General features: G+C 47.2%; 1 protein-coding gene across 1 annotated transcript in view; it reads left to right on the plus strand.

Annotated features, from left to right (window-relative positions):
- The window catches only part of LOC119372661 (adenylate cyclase type 2), a 597,485-nt gene that overhangs the window by 516,529 nt on the left and 56,696 nt on the right, over window positions 1–24,260 (plus strand). The window contains exon 8 of the mRNA XM_037643118.2: window positions 69–227. Coding sequence (XP_037499046.1) covers window positions 69–227 — 159 coding nt within the window. The remainder of the gene's footprint in view (window positions 1–68; window positions 228–24,260) is intronic.

A 24,260-nucleotide genomic window follows, 5' to 3' on the forward strand; every position in this document is an offset into this window, starting at 1 on the left:
GACTGAGATGTTGCTCAGAAGGTGTGTGTGTGCATTGCCTGAACGGCTGCCGTTTGTCTCCTGTGCAGTGTGGTCCGCGAGGCCACCGAGGTGAACGTGGACATGCGCATCGGGGTGCACACGGGAAACGTGCTGTGCGGTGTCCTGGGCCTGCGCAAATGGCAATACGACGTGTGGTCCGACGACGTCACCTTGGCCAACCACATGGAATCCGGGGGTGTACCGGGGTGAGTCTTCTGTGGGTCTCTATACGTTAGCAGTCTTTGTTTGTCAACATTTATGATTTTAGGTTATACATTTAGGGCCTTTCGAATTAAAAAAAAATAATAATCTATTGGCCGCGAGATCGAGCGGAGTCGCCGCCTGGCGGCTACTGGCTGAAGCGCGCCTAGTGTGGATTGCTCCCTGCGTCGTCTGCTAGCCACGTCGTGTTTGCATGTGCGCGTACGTGCTGCACATTCTCAAAGGGCGGTTTGTTCTGTTAAGTTAGCGCGATTTCAACTGCTCGTACCTATACCTAACATTATGTACAGAAGCAAATGGGCTTGCTCGGCTGCATGCGCATTGTAATAAGATCAGTGAGTGCGATTTTCGAGAGGCCTGTGTATTGGTGTCATACCCTTCGTTCGCCAGAATCATTTCAGTGCTGATGCCGCTTTGGTTCAAGCACATCGTAAAGTGCGCTTGGCATAGTCCCAAACATGAGGAGCATTAAATTGTGTGTGAATGCAGCGCTTTAGCGACTCCGTGGTAAACAAAAACGAGGCTCATGCACTTTCGCGTTGTTGTTGTTGTTAGGTGTATAACTGCGGCACTGTAGTTCACTATGAGCTTTAGTTGCACTTAAGATGCGGTCGTGGTCCCGCTACAGCGAAATATTTCTATCGAGTCAAGTCTAAGACTTCGGTGCTCAAACTGTCCCTAAAAAAAAACAGACAATGGAATGACACGGCAGTGATAAAACGGTGTTGCCGCGCGCAATTTGAACTTGCGGCGAAGTTTATGCAGAACCACCCGTATTCTTAGCCCGACAGCGTGCCTTACATTTATGTCGAATAATTTCACGCAAGACCTCATCCTTTTTTTTTTCACATTATCTTGAGCGTTTGTGTGGAGTTGTTATAAATTGATGAAAGGCAGCGGACATTATTATTTTGAAAAAAAGACACTTATTCCACGAAATAACCGGACCTTTGTTGCATCACTGTCGTGCACGTAATCAATCGATGAAAGCTCTGTGCTAAACTCTTACCTGCGTATGCGTATTCGCGTGAAGAGTGCTGTTGAACTCATTGCACAGGAATATGGACTGGTATACAAATGAACAAGAAGTAAACACTTAAGTAGTTCAGTCGTGCTACAGCAGTGCGTAGTACACAAAACACAAGCTAAACACGTACAGAGAAAACAACAATATATATATATATATATATATATATATATATATATATATATATATATATATATATATATATATATATATATATATATATATATATAGTGCGTAAGCGCAGACTGTCATCCAGGGCGAGCATCCCTCTTTCATCTGCAGATTGCGCTTCTCTCACTAGTAATAGGAACGTTGGATGATCTTCGTGCATCAATTCAACAATGAGGAGTGTATATAGTGTATATATTACCAGTAAGCAGCAATCAACGCATTTTATTCGCCGACAATCAGCTAAAACTGCTCACAACGAAGCGCCGCTGTGTGCATTTGTATACGCGCCTCCGACCGCCTCTCCACACTAACGCGGCGATGCTGCTGCCAGCTATAGGTCGATCTCGCGGCCAATAGTCTCCTCTTAGTTTTATGTCACTCTTCTCTCGAGCTAATGCGTATTTAAGACTACAAAGGCATTGCTACGACAAGTTCTCGCATTTGATGTGCGCGCCGATCACTATCATAGCCTCTCTACTGTTTTCCGGGTTAAGTTTGGATGGAGATATTTCCTGTTTTTTAGCATTCGCCTTGGTGGCTTCGCACCTACGGCGTTGCACCGCTGAGTACGAAATTCTGGCCATGGCGTGTGGCCGCATTTCAATAAGGGCAAAACGAAAAAGCGACCGTGTACCGTGAATTTGGTGCATGCTGAAAAACGCCAGGCCTGCGCGGAACACGCAGTACAGTTACAGTGAAATGCCGCTCTTCCAGCTTTTGCTGTGACTGTGCTACGCTTTTTGCGCAGGCCTGGCGTTTTTTGCAAAGGAATTTCAAGCGCCGGCGTGGCTCTGCGGTAGAATACTCGACTGCAACGCAGAGGGCCTGGGTACAAATCCCATACGATCCCGGATTTCACTTTTTCTCATTTCGCGCTATAGTGGTTACTGACACCGGCGGCGAACAACTACGGCGCCAAAAACGGCCGTTGTTGTTACCTCATAACAGCTTTCTCTGCAAATGCCTCGGGTGCTCAAAGGTAATTCGGAGTACCTCATTGCGACATACCTCGTAATCAGGTCATGGGTATGGTTCGCAAAACCTCAAAGTATTGTTTTGATTTTGAAATAAATCTGCGGCTCGCACGCATTTTCTCAGTTACCGTATAGCAACAGACCTTGCCACAATATGCTCTTTGCAGCGACGACGTTGCTGAAGCCTCTAGAAATTGCTAAGCGCTAAAATAATTACACGCCACAATATTTTCCCACTAGGTGTAGGGACTCTCAGCCGGAAAACGAAGTATAACGAACGCTGATAAGTAAAGCTATACTGCATCTCCACAAGCTGGAACTCCAAATTCAGAATTATTTAATGCCCTCCACTGTACGATGCATCGGATGCACAGCCGTGTGCTTTCTTCGGAACATAATACCGCATAATTTATTACGTTAAGTACATGAGTACAGCAAAATGTTTACCTGCACCTACGTAATTTTAAATGCAATACATCGATTACCATTCCCACAGGCTCATTGTGCTATAAGCATCGTCCCGAATTCATAAAACTCTCAGACGCTCATTTTATAGACTTTTTCAAAGATACGTTGATCGTCTGTACAGCATGTGGCGCTTTCCCGGCCGGTGAATTCATTTATATATATATATATATATATATATATATATATATACAGTTAATAATTCGCGCGTTATTGGAACGCTCCAAATATGCATTTCGAAGTCGCGCTATTACGTTGTTACTCTGCGACACACCCAGCTTCCGAAATGCTTTGTTTACAATGGAGTATTTAGTAAAAACAAGTAAATCGAACTACTAAATGCGATAAAAACGTATTGATTTAACAGTACGCCACATTTAGGCTAACAAGACTGTTGCATTAAATATTCGTAAGTCAAGGAAACGTGTGCGTACGTGAGGCGCGTTGCCGTCTTTTTAGCTCGTTGAGGCTCTGTTCTGACGTTAAAGCTGTTACTCGTCCTCCTCAGTATCCTCTTTGAGGCGAGCTGCAAGTCATTATTATTATTATTATTATTATTATTATTATTATTATTATTATTATTATTATTATTATTATTATTATTATTATTATTATTATTATTATTATTATTATTATTATTATTATTATTATTATTTGGTTTGTATACACGAAGACACAGAGGAAACAGAGAGGGAACAGGCTGACAACTGCCACGTAAAGGGGCACGACGCCTGCCTGTTCCTTCGGGAAGGGGGAAACGTAGGGGAAAGGAAGTAGGAGGAAAGAAAATGCAAACAAAAGAGGGGAAAAACAAATAACTCAGACGGGGACACAAATAAGTACTCACATGGAAAAATGTCTATAAACGCGAGGCCAAATTGGTTTTGTTCATGAAAGTTAGCAGGACTCGATGGGCCTCACGCCGAGCAGCGCATCCTCCCGGGAACGGGCAATCGTCTAGGGTCGTGCACTTAAGTCCAATAAGTCCATATTCCTTGATGAGCAGTGCCCGCTGCCTAACAAATTCGGGACACCCTAAGATTAGGTGTTCAAATGTCTCGCAGGAGCCACAAGACGTACGTAATGGACTGTCCACACGTGCTTGACGATATAATCGTTCGCTCACTTATACAGAGCCAACTGTTAGCTTGTATAGGAGGGCTCTGTCACGACGAGGCCATCCAAAACCACGAATACGGGGAGGGAACGATCCGCTTGCGACACGCATTCCTCCATACAATTAAATGCACGCAAATAAGACGCCGCAGATCATAAATTTCCGCGTACAATGTTCGGTTTCTTTTGCTGGAGTTGCACGGAAATAGAACAGAAAGTTCAACGAGCGGGAGAATTAGTGATTAAACGTAAACACGGACAGACTTAAAGACAAGAAAAGTAAAAAAAAAAACACCAGCACCGGGGGTCGAGCTACGAGTATTCACGTTGCGGCGAACTAGTTTCCTTTTTGTCCCCAAGTTTCTTGCCCCGTTTCCAAATCATGAATGCCGCGGATATCTCGGCCATCTCGATCGCACCAACGACCGGTGAAACCGTGGCCGAGGCGCCGCCAGACGTAGCAGGTGCCGTGGGCGTTGCGAGAGCGCTACACCGACCGAGCTGCTGTCCCCACGGGAGGGTATACGGGCGCCTGGGCGGCGTACTCCGACAGTCCATCGCGCATCTGGAGGCCCGCTTGATTGGTCAAGCCCGCCGCCGGGCTCATCGGGGATCTGGCAGGATTTCTGACGCCCTAATCCTCTTAGCCCAGACTTTCTCGCCGGCTGCCCGAGGCGACGGCCGTCTGCTCGCTTTTGTTTCTGTGCCCCCCCCCCCCCTTACTTCCGCTGGAGGAGCGAGCGCGTGTTAGAACTGAATGACGAACCTCACCGCTGGACTCGCTGCATTCGCTTCCCTCTTTCTTTTCCCTCTTTCTTTTGCCTCTCACTTCTATCAACCTTACTCAAAGCTTTCTCAGATGCCTCCAAAGAAGCCTGCAACTCCAGTCCGCACTCATTTGCTATCTCTTACTCAACACAGGATACTTACTCTTGTGGACACCTTTGACATTTCTTAGTTCGCCCTGGTTCTTCCTTCGTTTTCGTAATTCTATTGACGATATAGAATGTGCAAACTCACGTGAACTCGATGACGTTCTCTCTTCCAGTATTCATGGCGCTGTACTTTCAGAACGTCCTCGGTCGGGTCATTCTTCACGGCAATCTTACTTTCAAACTCGTACTGATGTCTTGAACTGCGCGGTGTTCGGTGACATCGTTGATCACCGAATGGCAATCACGTAGCTCGCAAAATCGTGAGGTGAATCGAACTCTTGAAAGTTAAATCAAACAACGTCCTACTAAATAAAAGGGTACATACGCTCATTATTTATGAGCGTATGTACCCTTTTATTTTGTTCCAACTAGAGTGCTGAGTAACACTGCGCGAAGATATAAACATCAAAGGCAGAGGTTAAAATACGTAGCAATGGGGTGTCACGTCCGAATAGCTCCACATAGAATTCCTATCTCTTGTATTCTGTTTGAAGTGCGCTCGGACAACGTCAACTTGAATATTGGCATGCGATCCATGGATTCTAGGCCAATAGCCCAGACTTAGATGTCAGATGATCAGTCAAATTTGTTGGTGCTTTTTGTTTCTAATAATTGCCGCGATGTCCAGTCACGAGTGTCATTGGGGCACCTAATGCTACTAAAACATGTGGCACTTGGTTTCAACAAGCATAAAATTGTAGCCGTTCCATACTTTAATTTTGGAACTTTTACAACGTTCCAAGCTCTTGAATACTATTTTCTCCTCGGCTCTTTCAGTTTCACAATTCCTCTTAGGACTGCGCAGGCGTCATCGCGTGGTATTGTGACCTGGTGGTTGTTGACTTATTTTTGAACTTAGCAAACCAGTAAGAATGTGACAGCCTTGCTTAAACAGTTTAATGCTGCGTACATGTCATGCTCAAATATGTCTAGGGCTTTTGTGCAAGTCAATGAAAAACTGTAAAAGGATGTTCATAGGTACCTGCTACGTTGACTGCTCGCCTCGTGACCAGGTCCTTCTAGACTGGTTAACACCTTTGCCTTTCCTTTCTGTCATGTTGCTTCTTTCCTTCCTTCGTGAGCAGGTGTGAGTCAGGCGCTGAATCTTCAGTGCATGTCTCGCAGCTCTGCGTCGCCCGCTTTCTTTCATATCACGCATTCGCGTTTCGTCGACGCTGGACAATCACCAGATTAGCTCGGAGCATCACTTATATTTCCTTACGCATGCCGCTGAAAATAAAACGAACTTCGATATTTGGCATCAGCTTACGGATTTACGGACTGCGCAATTTCGTTTTTCGCTCCCGCTTCAAATCTGATTGAAACGAATAGAAAGGAAGACACATGATTAAGTGAACACATCGCGCCACTCCCTATTTCTCCATATCTCGATGAAGCAGAGGCTCTATATAATCCCCGTATTAGCGCTAATTTTCTCTAGCGGGATTAGTTTGATCGTCCGCCTTACCTGCGCCGCCTTAAGAGCATCGTTTGCTCAAAACGCTCGCCAGAGAATAATCGCTTCCTTTTTTTTTTTCTCGCTCCCGTCACAAACGAGCCACGTTGACAATAGCTAAAATCCTTGCTCAGCCCAAAGCTCTTAATGAGCTTCATTTGTGTGCTAGCCATTTCTTCAGAGTTGGTGTGTATGTAGGGTTTTAAACATTTGACAGTATATATCCGCTCTCGCGGCAATGTTTCCAGACTAAAAAAAATCATCTGTTGCATGCGAGGACGTGGAAGCGCGAGTTGAGTTTGCGTTTTTCCGTTTGCGGGGCGATAACGTGTCGCTGTTTTATTCACGGGTCACTCTCGTCCTTATAAGTGTGTGGAAGGGACGGCTGATCAATTTCCCTCCATTGCACGTGAAGCAGCAAAGTATATACCGACGTGTCGAGTGCTTGTAAGAGGAGTTCTTGTATAACGGAAGCGCAGAGCCGCAGTAATTTACGGCTCGAGCTCGCGCCTATTCGGCAGCTATGTTTTCCCCGTTCGCTTACTTCTTGTAGCTGGCAACGTTGTCTCTGCCTTTCCTGATTTCCGGTGCTTCCGTCACTTGTAAATCGTGTACGAAATATGCGGGATTACGAGTACTGAAGCCAGCTCAAACTAGGAGCAAGGTCTGCTGATGTAAAAACGAAACTATGAACCAAAGAAGCTGTTACTCGCCAAGTAAAACCCGACTTCATCGGCAGCCGATGAGTATTCGCACAATGGAGTTAAACCTAAGCCTGAACCTCCCCCAATGTAGCGTAAAACTGTAGCTACTAAGACACATTTACTTAATCATGCTTACAACGGTCTTGGGGGCTTTTTTTCTATTTGCCGCTATACTTCCTTGAAAAGCTGTCAAATGGTCAGGTTCTTAGCCGCACACTAGAATATGTCTCTGGCCCGATCTACTTACAATATGCACACAATGAAAAAGGCTCATCGTTATTCAGTGATCGTAGTTATATCACTATATGATCATGGCCATGCTCTCCTGTAAGTTTAACATAAATTGGTAGTTTTAGGACCTTCTTTATGGAGAAGTAACTATCTGTCCATTGATACAAAGAAAAAACACTTTTAGGAGGAATTCTCCAGTAGTGCGTAAACAATGTGGCCGCAACCCTGGCAGAATTTACGCAGTCATTCCAAAAGTTTCTTCAATATTTTGCCGCGTTCTCGCTTTGGTGGAGCAGTGAACACCAGTCTTATGACGATCATTACATGTATTTCATTTGACGATTGCATGCGTGTTCTCTGGTGCGCGCGTCAGGTCAAACTAGGATATGTCTGTTCCTAGCGGCTCAACGTCGAAGCGTCCCTGCGTGGCGAGCTGAATGGGCAGACAACACTTCCTTCTCGTTTTTTCGTCGGCGGTTGCCTTTGACGCTTCAGCCCGCTCTGTCGTTGTCGCACTTGAATTTGACTATGAAGCCATTCTCGCACGCTTTATTTCGTGGTCGGAAAATGTTGTCGGAAGCAAATTGGCGTAGCATAAATTATTGCCTCATATATGCCTGATACTGTTCAAGAAGAATCTAACCACAAACTTGTCTCTGTCTTCTTGCGTCCCTCTGTAGTAACGCGCTCGTATTTCAAGTATTATATGGCTCCTAACGGTACCCTTGTATGATGACACTAGGAAAAAAAACTAACTTCACTAATAGCTATCCGCATGCATAATACACTAAGATTATACAGATACAGCTGAACACGAGCATTATATCGTGTGATTCAAGCAGGCAAACAAGTCTTAGCTTTGACAATAGAACATTTTCAATTCGCTGTTGCTTCTTCGTATTGTTTAGTTTAGTCTTGTCAAACGCAACGCTCAGGTGAATAAAAGACGCAAGAATATATACGCCTATATACAGCATCAACTTCGACAGAAGAAAACGTGCTCCACCGTTGTCAAGTAACGACACGTTTGCACAAAGGGATGCCGAGACCACGATCCCCTCCTGGCTGCGAGAAAAAAAAACGAAACAAAGGGCAAAATAAATGGCGCTTTTACTGACAGCCTAGACAATTTTTACGACTATACGCGCTAAAGTAGCGGACTTTTTGACGTGCAGCGCGCGCTCCCTGCTCGCTGTGCTGGCGCGGGCGACTCCACGCGCGCCGCTTGACATCCCGGCGTGAAACCAATCGTGAGGGGCAGGTCTCGCCGGACACGGCTGCGATGAGTGGTTCGAAATTAACCGGCTGCCCTGACACGGAAGCCCCACCACCACCACCACCACCATCCCGGCTGCTGACAGCTGCCGCCTGCCACGCTCGCCCGTGGCATCGCTCAGATCGATGAAGAAGGCGCCGGTGACGCCGACTCTTGGGGCGGCCCAGGCGATCGGGCGCTGAGTCGGCGATGCGTGCCCCTGCTGCGAAATGGAACGCGCACCGGGCCAGGTCAATTATCCACGCGGCACACCGCGGACGCGCTTCCACTTGCATGCTCAGCTGCAGACGGTCTTCGCGCCGGCATTGCTGGGAAATGGAGGCGCTCAGAGGCAGAATTGGCACAGCGCGTCGCAGGGCTTTCTTTTGCTTCGGCGACACTCGCGTCGGGGCTAGCTTCATGAGCAACGCTATAGCGGCTGGGCGTAAGCGGTTGTTTATATGGGGACAAAAATAAATACAAAAAGAAGCAAAAGGAAGTTTCACTCCTCGCCACGTTGAAGCTACCGAAAACGAAGGCAGCTGAGTCGGCCAAAGTAGAATAAAGGCACTACGAACCGTGGACGGGCTCACAAAGGAGCAGTATTCGCACGGGATGCGACGCAAGCACATTAGGTCTACATTAGGCTCATGAAGGCTCACGACTCTCTGTAAAGATAAAAATATGCGAGTCTTGCAGTGGCATACGGTGGGCATAATGACGCTGGCTTTATTATAGTGTTGCTGCTGTGATCGCGAGGTCGGTCCCAGCCATGGCAGTCATAGTATGATGGAGGCCAAGCTTTGATAAAACATGCTTGTACTTATAGGTGCCCTTTGATGAACCCTGGGTGGTCAAAGTTATTCCTGAGACAGCCATCACAAACGTTCCTCGCAATTGGATTGAGGCTTCGAGTAGTAAAACCGCAATACTTAATTTTCAAATGTTCATACCGCGATTCCGGCGTCTGCTGATGCTCAGGGCGTCAGTAAAGCTGTCGGTGTCAGTAGAACCTTGCAACGCCTGGACGTGTTTCAGAGTTAACGCGCTGCGAGCAAGACCCGGACTGTCGCTTAAAAGGTGGGTACACGGCTAGATCTTTTGAGCGTGGTAAATAAACCGCACTAAGACTGATTACTCTGATTTGCAAGCTTAACAAACACCATTAAATCAAAAAGCTCGTTAACTGGATTTAATATCGCACTTCCCATCTTCAGTGGCTGTCATCTGCTCGAGTTCTGCCGCCTGCTCCATACTACAAGGTAGTGTCATCTGTGAACTTCAGTTCATTCTAAGCCTCGCTAACACTGTCTTTGTGACCTCTGAGATGCGTATGAGCTTTCCAATGTCCGATTTGCAACGCCAGGAATCATTCGAACACTCGCCAAAAGTTTTTTTTTTTTATTAGTCTGTGTTTTACGTTTAATCAACCGCGGTGGCTTATCGGCTATCGCGTTGAAGTGCTAAGCAAAAAGGCGAGGGTTAGATTCCCGGTAACGTAAGCCCCATCTCGATAAAGGCGATATCTAAATGCGTCCGTGTACTTCGATTTAGAGGCGCGTTAGAGAACCTCAGGTGGTCATGATTAATCCGAAGTTCCCTACTACGGTACACCTCATAGGGCGGTTTTGCACGGTAAGCAAGAAAAAGTTTATTCTTTGAAAATATTCGATACCAGCTCTAGTAGACATCTACGCAGTGGTTAGTTTGATGGTGATTGGTGGATGTGCTGTCGCTTTAGGAGACCAGTGCTAGCCAACTTCTTTTACTTCTCTCTTTGTCATATTCGTATATGTTTACATTATTATTGTTATTATTATTATTATTATTAGTAGTAGTAGTAGTAGTAGTAGTAGTAGTAGTAGTAGTAGTATTGATGCGATAAATCATATAATTGTACTGTAGCAAATGGTTAATGATTATGAGGCGTGTTATGAATTGATGCGGAGTTCAGAGCATAGTGCTGTTTGCTGCTGGGATACCCAGTGATTGAAATCGACATAAAAGAGGTTCTTTGAAGAGCGGCACATAACCGGTGGCCAATTTCCACGGGGCAGGTCCACATTTCAGGACACTACATTTGGCATCGGCCCTCACACTTAGACCGCACTGTGTTTTGGATCCATATATATAAACGGCTATATATAATATCCGAATAGTTGTTACAGATAGTCGTTAGAGAAATCTTCGATGAACTCTGCAAGAAAGCTCCACATTAAAACGTGTACTGCACACTTAGAGAGTTGCAAGGTTCTCAGCCTGCAGGTACACAACGTGCTTGTAGTAAGTGAACTGCAATTAGAGCGAAGACCTGCGATCTTGGGGAGCAGCAAGTGAGCGCAACGTTGCAGCCCACGCGCCTTTCCAGTGTTGCCTCAAACATGCACAGTTAAAACCCCTTTATTTTTCTCCTTTCCACAGCTCCGGTCTCGCAGAATTCATTGAAATACTTTTTCGCTATAAAATATTCATGAATGACGTCTTTAATGTCGAACGCTTTCCACAAGTCTGCTGAAAGCACTGTGTCTTCTATACTTTGGCTCGCGAGCGTATACTGAGCTAATCACATTTGTCAGCTAAAGGACCTGTAAGACAGGCAGACTGTGGAGAATGAGGGGCTGTACAGAAGTAAACCACATTATAGATTCACAGACGCCACTGGCGCTCAAAGCCTCTAGACGAGCCTCATGTACCACACCATCGAAAGTTCTTTTGATGTCCAGGATCACCTCATTGCACAGCAGCAAAGATAAGCTGTTAGAAGCTTTTACTTTCGTATTTTCTTCTTGCGTAGCACCTCAACGGCTACGATATCAGTCACGTACACATACCAGGCAGGCTTCGATTGCGCAATGTGTCGTGGCATTGAGTATATAGATGTAACACGTCTATGCTTAAGACCTTGGACGTTTGTGAAATACCTTGCGACTTGCTATACGAATTGGGAACTCGCGTTCATCGAAAACTTAGGACTTCGTATCCCATGGCTTTATTAGTTTTATTTTCTTCATTGCATATCGACGGGTTTCCACTTCTTCGACATAAGCGTAAAGTGTGGTTATCAATCCAGAAATTTCAATTTATTATGAGTGTTTGCTTAATACACTCGTTTCAATCATGTGTCGCGCATTATATGTCTTTGAACTTAATAATTAGGACGTCAGCTTTGCTAAAAAACACTTAAAGCGGGATTTATTAGCCTCATCAAAGGTTCGGCAGTAACTATTGGATCTCTGTTGCTGTCAGATGTCCGCACAGCGCTACTTCGAGATAAACGGCAGTCTTCAGATTTCTTTTTTCTCAAGAGATCAACTCGGCACCGACTTGTAGTTCACTCACATTGCGAAGTCAGGTGATTCTGCTTTTCTTCGTCCAACTGTTAGGAACGCAATAAATTTCTTCCAAGTAGCTCTCCTCGTTCCTGCTCTGCAGAATGACACCTCAGCTACTGCGTACATGATACTTTGAGGCCAGCGTCCTTCTACCGCCATGTATCCTGGAACGAAGCACTTTTTTTTCCCTCTCCGGGCTATAATACGTCGCCCGCTGTTTGTAAGCACCGGAAGCCGGAGCAACAATGGTAGCGTCAGGAGCCGGCCGCCATAAATGTCGGCGGCGTCAATAGTAGCAGCAGCAGCCTCGTGTTTATCGCTGACGCCACGGGGCAAATGTAGCTGCCGAAGAAATCCGTCGCCAGGCAGGAAGAACACGCGAACCTTTCAGGAACGTGGTTTAACGTCGATCTGCCGCCCGGACACGCTAAACGAGACTTGTCCCGAGAGCAAGAGCGCGGAGGTACGAGAGCCGCTTTGTCTGCTGGCTCAGACGTGTGCTTGCCCCGCGCTGTTACGCGTGTACGTGCACCCCTCGGTTACGTGTCTACGTGCACAATTTTCGGAGGACCAATAGTGGCCGGACGTCTTTTATGCTGCCCCTCGTGTCGTTGTCCGGCAGGTAGGTATGGAGAGGTGTGCGCGGCACCGCGTGGTTTGCGCCTCACCCCGTTTCTGCTTTCGTCGGCCATTCCCTCTTTCGGCCCAGCGCGCGAGCGTGATCGATGCCCGGCCGCGCTCCTTCTTGCGCCGTGTAGCTCGTAAACGGCCTGAAAGATGGCACGGCAGCCTTTTCGCTTTTGTTTCGCACCTTTCTGCCGTTTTTTTTTTTTTTTTTCGTCACCACAGGAACAAGCCCTGCGGCGCTGCACCTGATGTGATCCGCGCCCCTTATGCCGTGCGTTTTCTCCTTTCTGTCGGCTCACCGCCGTCTGTTATCGCTTTGTAAAGCGCACTTCGCACTCTTTTTTTTTTTTCATTCACCGGCCCGGTTCTGTTTTCTTTTGCGCTTGTCCTCGAGCAAAATGTGCCACGGCCGTGAAAGTTTTCAGCCGTATCACTTCCGAGCCTTAGGCTTCGCCAAAGACCTGGTTCTTTTTCTCCTTATTTTTTTTTTCTCTCTCTCTCTCTCGTTCCTTTCATTCTGCTCGCATTTAACGGCTTCGGTGCACTCATACTTAATTTTGTTTTGTGCAGCCCGTGTTTTTAAACGAGCAAGTTAACTTTTGGAGAGAAAAAACAGAGAGAAGAAATAATAGAGAAGGAAAGGCAGGGAGGTTAACCAGTATAGGACAACCGGTTTGCTACCCTACACATGGGGACAGGGTGGGAGAGATTTAAAAATGGAGAGGAAAGAGAGAGAGAGAAAGATAGCACATGACATTGCACACACAGAGTCAGTCGGTCACTCTTGCGTGGTACGCGACATTTTTGTCACAGCCGCTTGTCCAAGTTCGTCTCTCTTAAAAACCTCAGCAGTGCCTTCGTCGCCTTCAGCTGTGATGTCTTCTGTTGACGGCATGCAAGAACTGTTTCAACGGACATTTGCCTACTGTCAAGGCGCGCTAGAACGGACGCCAGTGACTGTCTCTGAACGTTATATGCCGGACAGTCGCACAGGACATGGTGTAGCGTCTCCTCGCAACGACAGGCATCGCAAAGAGCCTTGTCGGCCATTCTAATCCGAAAGGAATAGGACTTCGTAAATACCACGCCTAGCCATAAGCGATAAAGCAGTGTGGCCTCTCTTCGGCAAAGTCCAGTTGGCATACAGAGATGCATCGAAGAGGACAGGTGGCGTTGACGATTGGTCCGGTTGGTTCGGCTGCTTGGTAGGCACCATAGAGCGAGCGTTATCTCATGTGCAAGCCCTCGAAGACTGCTGGCAGCGTCAGACCTTGAAAGTGGGATGGTATCTTCCTGTGTGCTTTCATGAGCTGCCCGAGCGGCATTATCGGCGCGTTCGTTCCCTATGACGCCGCAGTGACTTCGCAGCCACTGAAACGTCACGTGGTGCCCTTTCTCATGTGAAGTATGGAGAAGACATCGAATTTCAAATACGAGCTGTTCGTATGGCCCGCGACGCAGAGCAGATAGCACAGATTGTAGAGCTGCCTTTGAGTCGCTGAAGATAGACCATCGTTGAGGTGGTTCCCGATTGACCAAACAAAGTGCAGCGCGCAGAGCAGCTAGTTCCGCAGCTGTCGACGTCGTGGAGTGGTCAGTCCTAAAGCTGATGGTAATAGCTCTTGCTGGGACAACCACCGCACCGGACGAACACTGGATGTTTGTGGAACCATCTGTATATATATGTACACTGTCCGCATACTTCTCGTGCAAAAGAAGCAGAGCCAGTTGTTTCAGCACAGGTGACGACAGCTCGGACTTTTTCCGGATCCCTGGTACACTTAGTTGAACTGTGGGTCGAATAAAACACCAAGGGGGCATCGGTGGTTTAGATGCAGTGGTGAAGCCCGAGGGAAGTTTGTCCTTGTACTTGACGATAGTTTTAGAGAATGATGCTTGGCGCCTCTCTGAAGGCAGTGTTGCAAGGTGATGACAGGGAGCACGTGCAAAATGTCTGACGTGCGTTCTCAGGACTTCCACTGTAATGTGAGTTTGTATTGGATGGTCCCGAGCAATCGCAATAGTTGCCTCTGTTGACGTACATCTGGGCAAACCAAGGCACGCTCTGAGTGCTTGAGCTTGTACTGCCTGCAGAACACGAATATTAGTCTTACGAGTATTGCTCAGCACGGCCAGGCTATATCTAAGAAAACCGAGAAAGAACGCTCTGTAGAGTTCCAGCATTGCGTCTACTGACATCCCCCACGTCTTTCCAGCCAAGAACTTGAATAACTGTGAAATTGCTGTCAGGCGCTGCTTCAGGTAGGCCACGTGCGGGCTCCAACAGAGGTCCCTGTCAATGATGACGCCAAGAAACCTGTGAGTTCTGGCATAAGGAATGGGCCGCCCGTTGATTGAGATGACATAAGGTTTCATTAGTTTCCGAGTGAATGCCACCAGTGCGCATTTTTCTGGTGATATGGTAAGACCTTGTTTACACAAGTAGCTAGCTGTCAATGTTGCTGCTCTTTGAAGCCGCGCACGTATCTGAGGACGTGTGACTGCCGAAGACCAGACACAGATGTCGTCAGCGTATATTGAAACCTTGATGGTAGTTGGCAAGTAGTCAGCAAGCCCAATAAGTGCGAGGTTGAATAGCGTCGGGCTGAGAACTCCGCCTTGAGGAACGCCCCTGGGGGTATAGCGTGGCGTAGTTGGGCCATCGTCTGTTAACACAAAGAATGACCTTGCAGCCAGGTAACTTGCAATCCGCGAAAAAATTCGACCACCGAGGCCCACCGCCGCAAGTGCATCGAGAATGGCCTCATGTAATACGTTATCGTATGCACCTTTCACATCTAAGAACAAAGCTGCAGATAGTCGCTTACGGGACTTTTCGTGCTGAACATACGAAACGAGATCAACTACGTTGTCGATGAAAGAGCGGTCACGTCGCAAACCAGCCATGGAGTTCGGATAAATCGTGTAGTGTTCAAGGTACCACTCCAGGCGGCCAAGGATCATTCTTTCCATCATCTTTCCTACGCAACTGGCTAGTGCGATTGGGCGGTACGAGGCGAGTTCGAGTGGCGATTTGCCCTGCTTCAAGAGGGGCACCAAGCGGCTTACTTTCCAGTCGTCGGGAACATTGCCATCCTGCCATGAGGAGTTGTAGAGGCTCAACAATTCTCTCCTTGTGGCTTCTCCCAGGTTGCACAAAGCTCGATATGGTATACCATCTGGACCCGGAGAGGTAGAACGCCTGCAGAGAGCTAGTGCCGCCTTGAGCTCCTCCATCGTAAAAGGGAGGTCCATGCGGCAGTCACGGGAATGGGGGACGTCACCTCGGGCTGGAGAATCTGGACGAGTCGTTTGGTTGGCGATCCGCGCACAAAAATCTTCTGCGACATCGATGTCTTGCCGCCCTTCAAAGAGTGCGAGCGCTTTGAATGGAAAACGTTGTTCCGGAGAGCAACGCAGACCTTGCACAGTTTTCCAGATGTGAGAAAGTGGCTTGCGGAAGTCTAGCGTCTGGCAAAACCTTGTCCAACGTTCCGACGCTAAGCTATCCATGCGACGCTGAATCTTCTTTTGCATCCTCCTGGCTGCCCTAAGGTCGTGAATTGATTTCGTGCGCCGATATCGACGCTCCGCCCGGCGTCGCAGTGCTCGAAGTCATTCCAACTCTATGTCGAGATCGTTTCGCGTGGAAGAGAATGTCAACGTGCGAGTGGCGTTTCGCATTGTACTCTTAATTGTTTGCTGTAACCCACATCGTAGGCCCTTGCTGCAAGCTTCTTCCATGTCAGATTTGAAGGTGGTCCATTGAGTCGCTCGAATGGTCTTCCGTGGACCAGATCTAGACAAGCCTTTGATGCTAAGGTAGGTGGTCACTCCCGTGTGTCTCGACATCTGGAAACCACTTGACACATCTGGCGAGAGAGTTGGAGGAGAGAGAGACAAATTATGGATGCAGGGTGCTGAAGGGAACCTTTATGTTTTCTCCCCTACATTATGGGGATGAAAAAGCGGGAAATAAAGGTAATAATAGCGTAAAAACAAACTAGGCATGCGAAAAAAAAATTTTTGAGAAACTGAGAAACGGAAGAATGACAGTCTGTCTAATGGGCCACTCGGACGTAAAAACTTCAGCAGCGCCTTGATCGACTTCTGGTGCGACCACCTATTAGACTGGCATTCCATCGAATGATCTGAAAGTGGCCCATCGCCGCTCGCATTGGCTGCGAGCGAGTGCCTGTGTGGGCTGTAGCTAGGGCAGAGATTAAGATCATCAATAGCTATCATTAGTAGCTGTTTCACTGGCGTAGTGATCATAAGCGGCACCGCTTCTCGAGGCGGAAGGCAATAGATTTTGCTAAGTCACACCAAGCCACATTCGGCAAAGTTACTGTTCCCGGTCGAGAGAGGCCACATAAAGGACGAAGTCGAACAGAGGGGGGGGGGGGGGGGAAGACGATGCAGGCGTTGGTGCTGAAAACTTGGGTTCCAGAAGGATACTATGGTATAATGTGCAAGCACACGAACTTTAGCTGCTGCATCTGTTCTTGATAGTGGGATGGATTTCTACGCGCCCTCTTTATGAACATATCGAGCAGCTGTATCGACTTACTTATTGCCCATTATGACACAGTGGCTTGGGGAGCCTCTGAAACTCGACCCTTGTTTTTGCAGGACGAGGTGATAAAGGTGGACTCGAATTTTGAGGACTAGTTGTTCGTAGAGTCTGCAGTGTAAGCCATAAATTAAACAAAGAGCGACATTGAAGTGACTGAACACACTCCATTCGATAGATGCTTCTTTAAGGTTAACATGAAGTGCGCTACAAAGAGCAGCAAGCTCCGTGGCCGTCCACGTCGTATGCTGGGATATCTTGAACCTTACTCCGGTGATGTTCCACGAAAGATCACTTACCCCGCAGAATTGGGGAAACAGTGGTTGTGGCATCAGTATACAGATGGGTATGATTGTTGTGTGCCTCGTACAATAAAAGCAGAGAAAGTTTACTTGACAGCTGGTGATGATAATTATGTTTTTGTCCGTATATTCCAACTACTGTTTGTCGACCTTGTGGGTAAGTCAAGCGCCAAGGAAGAGCCGGAACTTTCTCTAAAGGTGCATACTCTGATAAAAGACAGACACGATAAGAAATCGTGTATGCCTGAAAAAATAATTTTGTAAGTCATTCCGCTCTGGGTGAATGTGGATGACCAGTGAAGATGTTTGTTTAGCACACGACACAGAGGCGACACAGAATGACGAACCATAGCCGATGACATGCACCCTGTAGTTAAGTCTGAAATGTCTGTCTTGAAGGTCCCTTTTGAATGTGGCGTATGCCCCTTTAAAGTTTTTTGCATTTGAGCAGCGTGCGTCTTTTTGCCTCATTCTCCGGTTCGCAACATGCGACATCCACACAGCTTCGCTGCAAAAGGAGACGCGTGGTTGGTCTTCTGGCAGTGAGGCGAGATAGGGCGTACAGGCACGAGCATTGTGGGGGGCTGGACGTATGCCCTGAGCGCTTCCGTGATAATATGCATGAGCAATAGCTGAGTAGTCGTATGCACTTGCTTTGGCGTCTTTGCGGCGTTCATCGTTTGACGTTCATCGCGGAAATGCCACGCAAACCCTAAGCGCCTGGGCCTGAGCTCTGTCGAATGAGTAACAACTTTATTAACCGATGCGGTGAGGAATAATGGCGACTTTTTCGAGTGTTCGGATGTTAGTTCTCCAGGTATTCGTTAACACTGCCAAACTGTATCGCACATACGTAAAAAATAACGTCCTATACAATTACATCATTGCGTGTACTGAAGTATCCGAGCGTTCTCCTTCATATTTATATTATAAGAATATGCCTCAACAGAAAACCATTTTCCGCCTCATTTGCATATAGACTGAAGTCGCCTTGGTTTTCCCTCCCAGGTATCCCGTTCATATATATATATATATATATATATATATATATATATATATATATATATATATATATATATGAAGCGCCGATTCTGCTATAGAACGGTAAGCGTTCGTGCCTTATAGTGCACTCTATAGCGTTACCTTCGTCAGCCTATTTACTCTTTGTAAGTATCCATACTCTCGTCTTTTCTTGAGTGCATATAAAACGAACGTGCTGAAATAAGATGAAGGCAAGCCCTTATAGGCAAGTGCGTAAGCGTGAACCCTAAAGCTCCTGGCATCTGGCATTTCGGCAGTGCGATTGTTCTACGCCCTCCTTGTATAAACCTGTCCAGAGAGGACTCGGGTCGCAATGCAAGCTCGCGCCGCACGCTCAGAAGTGCTCGCGCAAAACACGTTCGAGCCGCGTTATTGCGGAGCTCACGGAGAGCTCCGGGAAGGAACAAAGACACGCGGGCGCCATAATCTAAGTACAAAGCCTCAGAGGCACAACGACGTTCCTCGCTCGGCATGTGTCGCTTCCCCCGGGCCTCATCTCGCTGTCGTCTAAGGGCTGGGATCAAATCTCTCGCGCTGGATCTGCGGGGAATATTTTGGCCGGTTCGCGCTCTTCCCCGCAGCGGTAGCGCTCGCATCCTGCCCTGAGAACAGCCCCGCCTGCCGCCGAGAGAGGAATGTCGCCGCTCGGAATCCCCTCGTATCGGTCGTGGCGGTCGCGGGATGAGAGCTTCTCCCTGTCGCGTACCACCCGTTCGCTTCCGCGCTGGCGCGTGGCCTTCGACGCGCCTCGTTCCCGTTTGTATAGCGCATAGCTCTCCGCGAAGAGGCGCCGAACGCCTCCTGGCGTGTTATCGCGTTCCAGCGCAGGAAGCCGCGCGCGCTTTTCCCGGCTGATCCTGCATGTATTCTGCCCCTGTTTCTTCTGCGCTCTCTCCGGTGTTCAAAAGTGGTGCTGCAGAGCGAAGTATATTTAACAGGACACTTGAATGACGTTTCTGCTGAACACGACGGCGTCGTAGAGGAGTAGTGATGGGGCCTTAATCCATTCCATGCTCTAGTTCTTCGGTTCGGACAGGGTGGGAGAAAAATAGAAAGCAACATGTCGAAAGTCGTCTGTGAATTTGTGACGGGCGCGACTCGATGAGAGCGCCGGAGTAAGCGATAGCGAAACCCGGCTGCTCGGCTGACGTGCCGTAAAGCTATGCCGGAAGGTGTGCATTATAGGATGAAGTACGTGACGGGACGGTAGCATTGTAAAGTTCGTATGCACGTTACGAGAGCCAATTTTTGTGCATGCACGCACCTACGCAGAGAGATTTGAAAATGGCTGTAGGTTGGACATGCGGGTTATGTATAAGGGGTTTCATCACAACAGTTATCTTACGACAGTAGTCACCTTTATAGAAACGCACCGGCGCATTATCTAGTCGCATGAATCATGTACGCCAGTTGTTCTTTACGAACATATTTAGCATGTGTATTCCACTTTCAGGTTATGGCCCCTACTGAGTGCAGTTCCGAACCGTATTAAGTCGTCTAAAGAAGCGAGTGCAAGCACACGTGACGCTTAGTAACTCATAACTAGGGCTCCGTGTTTTCGGAATTTATTTTTCTTGAAATTCGGAGGGTGTTTTGGGGAGTTTAAATTTTTGACGGAAATTCGGCGTTTGTCGGAACTAATTTCTCGTAAATCCCCAATTCTCCGAAATTCGGAGTTCAATTATGCATTATTCTCAATACTCCAATATCTTAGATGAAATGATATCTGAACACGAAAACATCAGAACACACGAAGCGTATTTTAGTTGTCTAGAAGGTTTGAACGCACAAACACATATGCACACAAGCACAAATACTTGAATACAGTGCACCTACGTTTGTGCGTATTACAACCTTGAAGTGAGTTCTAATAGACGCAAGCATACTTTACGAGGTCCGTATATTCGATGTCGTCAGGGGACCGTATGCCGCCAGGGGACCGTATAACAAGATGCCGTGTCGCTCTCCCGGGAGCCCTACGTACGTTGACGTTTCTTCCTCCGTGCGCGACAAGCCCTTTGATAAACTTGCGATGGATGTGGTCTACGAGATACTGTTGACGTGAGGCAAAGTTTAAATCGGCACTGTTGGCGTCGTAAGAGCGGTCACAGCTTTCCTACAGGCCACTGGACTGGGTGTGCGGCTATAGCAGTGCGCCAACTTAACGGGACTGTATATACTCACTTATAACCTACCATCGTCATCCAGTACTCTTTTTCCTCCCCTTTCCCCTCCCCCTGTGTAGAGCAGCAGGCTAGAGCCTACTATCGCTCAGGCCGATATCTCTCCCTATCTGTAAATAAACCTCTCTCTCTCTCTCTCTCTCTCTCTCTCTCTCTCTCTCTCTCTCTCTCTCTCTCTCTCTCTCTCTCTCTCTCTCTCTCGCTCATTCTATTTATATATATATATATATATATATATATATATATATATATATATATATATATATATATATATATATATATATATATATATATATATAGGAAGTACCAGCGCGAGGACGCACTCACAAGAACAACGACACGTACTAACCAGCGCTGACCGCCAGCTGGATTTATTGGCAGAATAGCATGCCTTATAAAAGACAGTGAAGCACGAAAAAAAATGGGAGGGGGAGGTGGGTCATATTAGCCGTTAAAATCGGAGTTTATCGTATAAATCCGAATTGTCAAAAATCTTACCGGCGAGTGTTTATCGGATTTTTTCGGATTTATTCGGAAACACGGAGCTCTACTTATAACCAAGTGCTGTCAGAACACATACGATTTTGATGGTCTTTTCACCGCTTGTTATCAAACTCTTTCTTTATTTTTTTTTCGATCGCTGACCCACGGTCATTTTTAACGATCATTGAACTTGACTCTTTAGCCGATCCTTGTTCAGTCATTGCAATCTCAGCTTCATGAATATATTTATTAAGTGGAGATTTAAAATTTCGTTAGGACATGTGAAACTTGGGACGTTATTCCGTAAACAGCCAACATGCGCACAAAATTCGCCGAGAGAAATACTTTATGGAAGAGAGTATTCACAAAGCTAAAAACGGTTGTAAGACTAGCAAGCTTCCGATGTGTCACGGAAAAAGACGAGAGCAGTATATATCCGACAATAAGCGTGCATGCGATCGTAGCACAGGTGCGAACTGCCACAGCAACGCAAAAAAAAAGCGATGTCTATTCACTAACTGCCGTAGGGAGCTGCCAACGTAAGCAGAGAATTTTACGATAGCGGACTAGCAGTCTCATGAACATCTTCATGCAAGCGGTTGAGCTGCCGCACGCAAGCGATAAACTATGCTGACGCAGACAGTTGGCTGAGAGTTAGTTGAGGAAAACAGCGGCTTTCCTGCTTAAATGAACTTGAGCATGTTGGTGTAGCATAGTGAAACACGCAGAGCGAAATTACGACGGGGACACAGGAAGCGCTGTGCGTGTTTCCTTCCTGTGTCCCCGTCGTAATTTCGCGCTGTGTGTTTCACTATGCTTTCCTGCTGCTCACGGGCTCTGATACGCCATTTAAAAGCGTGTAGCACGGTTACAAAGCATGAGCAAGCACTGATGCAGAAAACAATTTTGATGCTCTCTGCGCCGGAAAAGTGGCTGTGGTTTCACCTGTTGTTCAAATCTGACAAGCTGCGCTTATCGAGGCCCTCTATAGTGCGCTTTCATTGCTTCCAATATACAGATTCGTGTTGTGTGGCCGTCGCACTGGCTCAGCGGTTACGGTGCTCGGCTGCTGACCCCATAGACGCGGGTTCGATCCCAACCCCGGCGGTCGCATTTCGATGAAGGAAAAACGCTAGAGGCCCGTGTATAGTGTGCGGCGTCAGTGCACATTGAAGGACCCCAGGTGGCCGAAATTATTCGGAGCACTCCACTACGGCGTCTTTCATACACTGAGTCGCGTTGAGGCGTTAAACCCGATAAACTAACCATTGATGTTGTAGTTGCTAGAGATACGATGCCTCTTCCTGTTGGCCGCCAAACCTGGTCAAACGACTGTGCATTTTGCGAAACCACTAGCTGTACTGTATTGTATATCTCACTGAACCTGCCATTTCTGAAAGACCACATTATTTTTTCGAGCACTTGAGGCACTAATCATCCCTGTGCGATATGAGAGAACAACAGGTGTAGGCGTGTCAATTTATGAAAACGTGTTTTTGTTGGACAATTAGATGTCGCATAGCGTGCTAATAGCCCCAGTGTGCTGCCCTATTACCCCCGTCTATGCGTAGGAAAATTCATTAATTATGCCGACAAATTCATTAACTAGGCCGCCAGTTCAGAGAGAGAGAGAGAAAAGGAATATAGGAAGGGTATAGGGAAGTTAATTAGACTACGTCCAGTTTGCTACCCTACACATGGGGAGGGGAATAAGAGAGTAAAAGAGCGAGAGAGAGAGCGACACACATTTCACAACACACACACAGTGCAGGGTTTCACAGGCGGTCGCTCAATGCTGTTGCCTTCAAGTACTGCAGGAGAGCTCGTGCGGCTTTCTGGGCTGATATGCTAAGATCTTTCCTTCAGTAAAGGGCCGATGATCGAGTCTCCTCAAGGTAAACAGGAGAGTCCGGCGATGTTGTTCAAATTGGGGACAGCGGCACAAGAGAGGATCAATAGTCTGTTCAGCTGCTCAAAAAGGTTTGCGCCTTATTTCGCAGTGGTTCAGCGGTATTTTTTCCGCTTCGTGAGATATTGCTTTTATTAAAGTAGTCTTTTTTTTTTCTACATTGACCATGAACCACGCGCCCTTCCTTCGAACGCATTCCAATATTTCAATGTCGTTCAAGTGCACCCTGTTCCAGCGCTACTTTTCGATGCCTGTGAACTTTTAATGATCATAGCTTTCAATGGCCGTTGAGGACGCACGTGTGACAGATTGTTAAAATCGAATCTGAATGAACAAAGGCGCAACTGGCACAACCAGAAAAGACGTCCCTCGCCGATGCATTTTGCCAGTGACGGGTAACGTCCCTATAGGCCCGCACCAGATAGATGACGCTGCAGCTTTCATTTATCACGCCATTGTCACGATCCGCAAGGACTGCGAAGAAAATGGAACACTTAAATAGATGAGAGGCCCGTCTATGCCTCATCTCTCGTCTCAGTGTTATATGCGCCAATCTTTGCCGAGAGAGAATACGCATTTTCATTGCCCGAAAGATGGTTTGAAGGGGCGCCTTTATTCCAGGATGCCTTGACCTCCGGCCGCATTCTGGCCCTTCGAGGTTGGAGCTGGCCAAAGCACTGTCCCCAAGCGATTTAGTGGACTGCGGTGAGGAGGTTTAGTTGTCGAGCCTTTAGACCAAGCTTGAAATTGTTTGTGCTGCCGCATTCGAGCCCCGCTATGTCAAGTCAACGTGTTGCAGTCAGTGTAGTTCAAAATTCGAAGATTTTAAACACTCTTGATATGTCATTGTGATCGTGAGTCTTTCCATTTTCGCTTCTTATTCTCTCTTGCTGTGTATTCTATTGCTGCTGCCATCTACATATTACTATAAGAAGTTTCAGGGCGGAGATGCATATTGGGTAATGATTCCCATATTTCTGCAACGACGGTTTGTACAGTGTGCTAGCGCTAGTGCAATAATGATAGTTCCTGTGTGCTTGAGAGGAGCGGCGGAGGGGGGAGGGGTGTTACGAGCGCTCCTGCTCGTCAACTGGCGAGTCTATACTCCATCTCACCACTACCGTTCACTACCAAAGCTACGGGGTGTAAGCATACCACATGCTTGCGCTGCAAAATATAGTTCTAGATATAATTACCTTACAATTCGCAGGGTTGAGACATTTGCGCTTGTTT

This window comes from Rhipicephalus sanguineus, chromosome 1 (assembly GCF_013339695.2).
Source record: "Rhipicephalus sanguineus isolate Rsan-2018 chromosome 1, BIME_Rsan_1.4, whole genome shotgun sequence".
Taxonomy (NCBI): domain Eukaryota; kingdom Metazoa; phylum Arthropoda; class Arachnida; order Ixodida; family Ixodidae; genus Rhipicephalus; species Rhipicephalus sanguineus.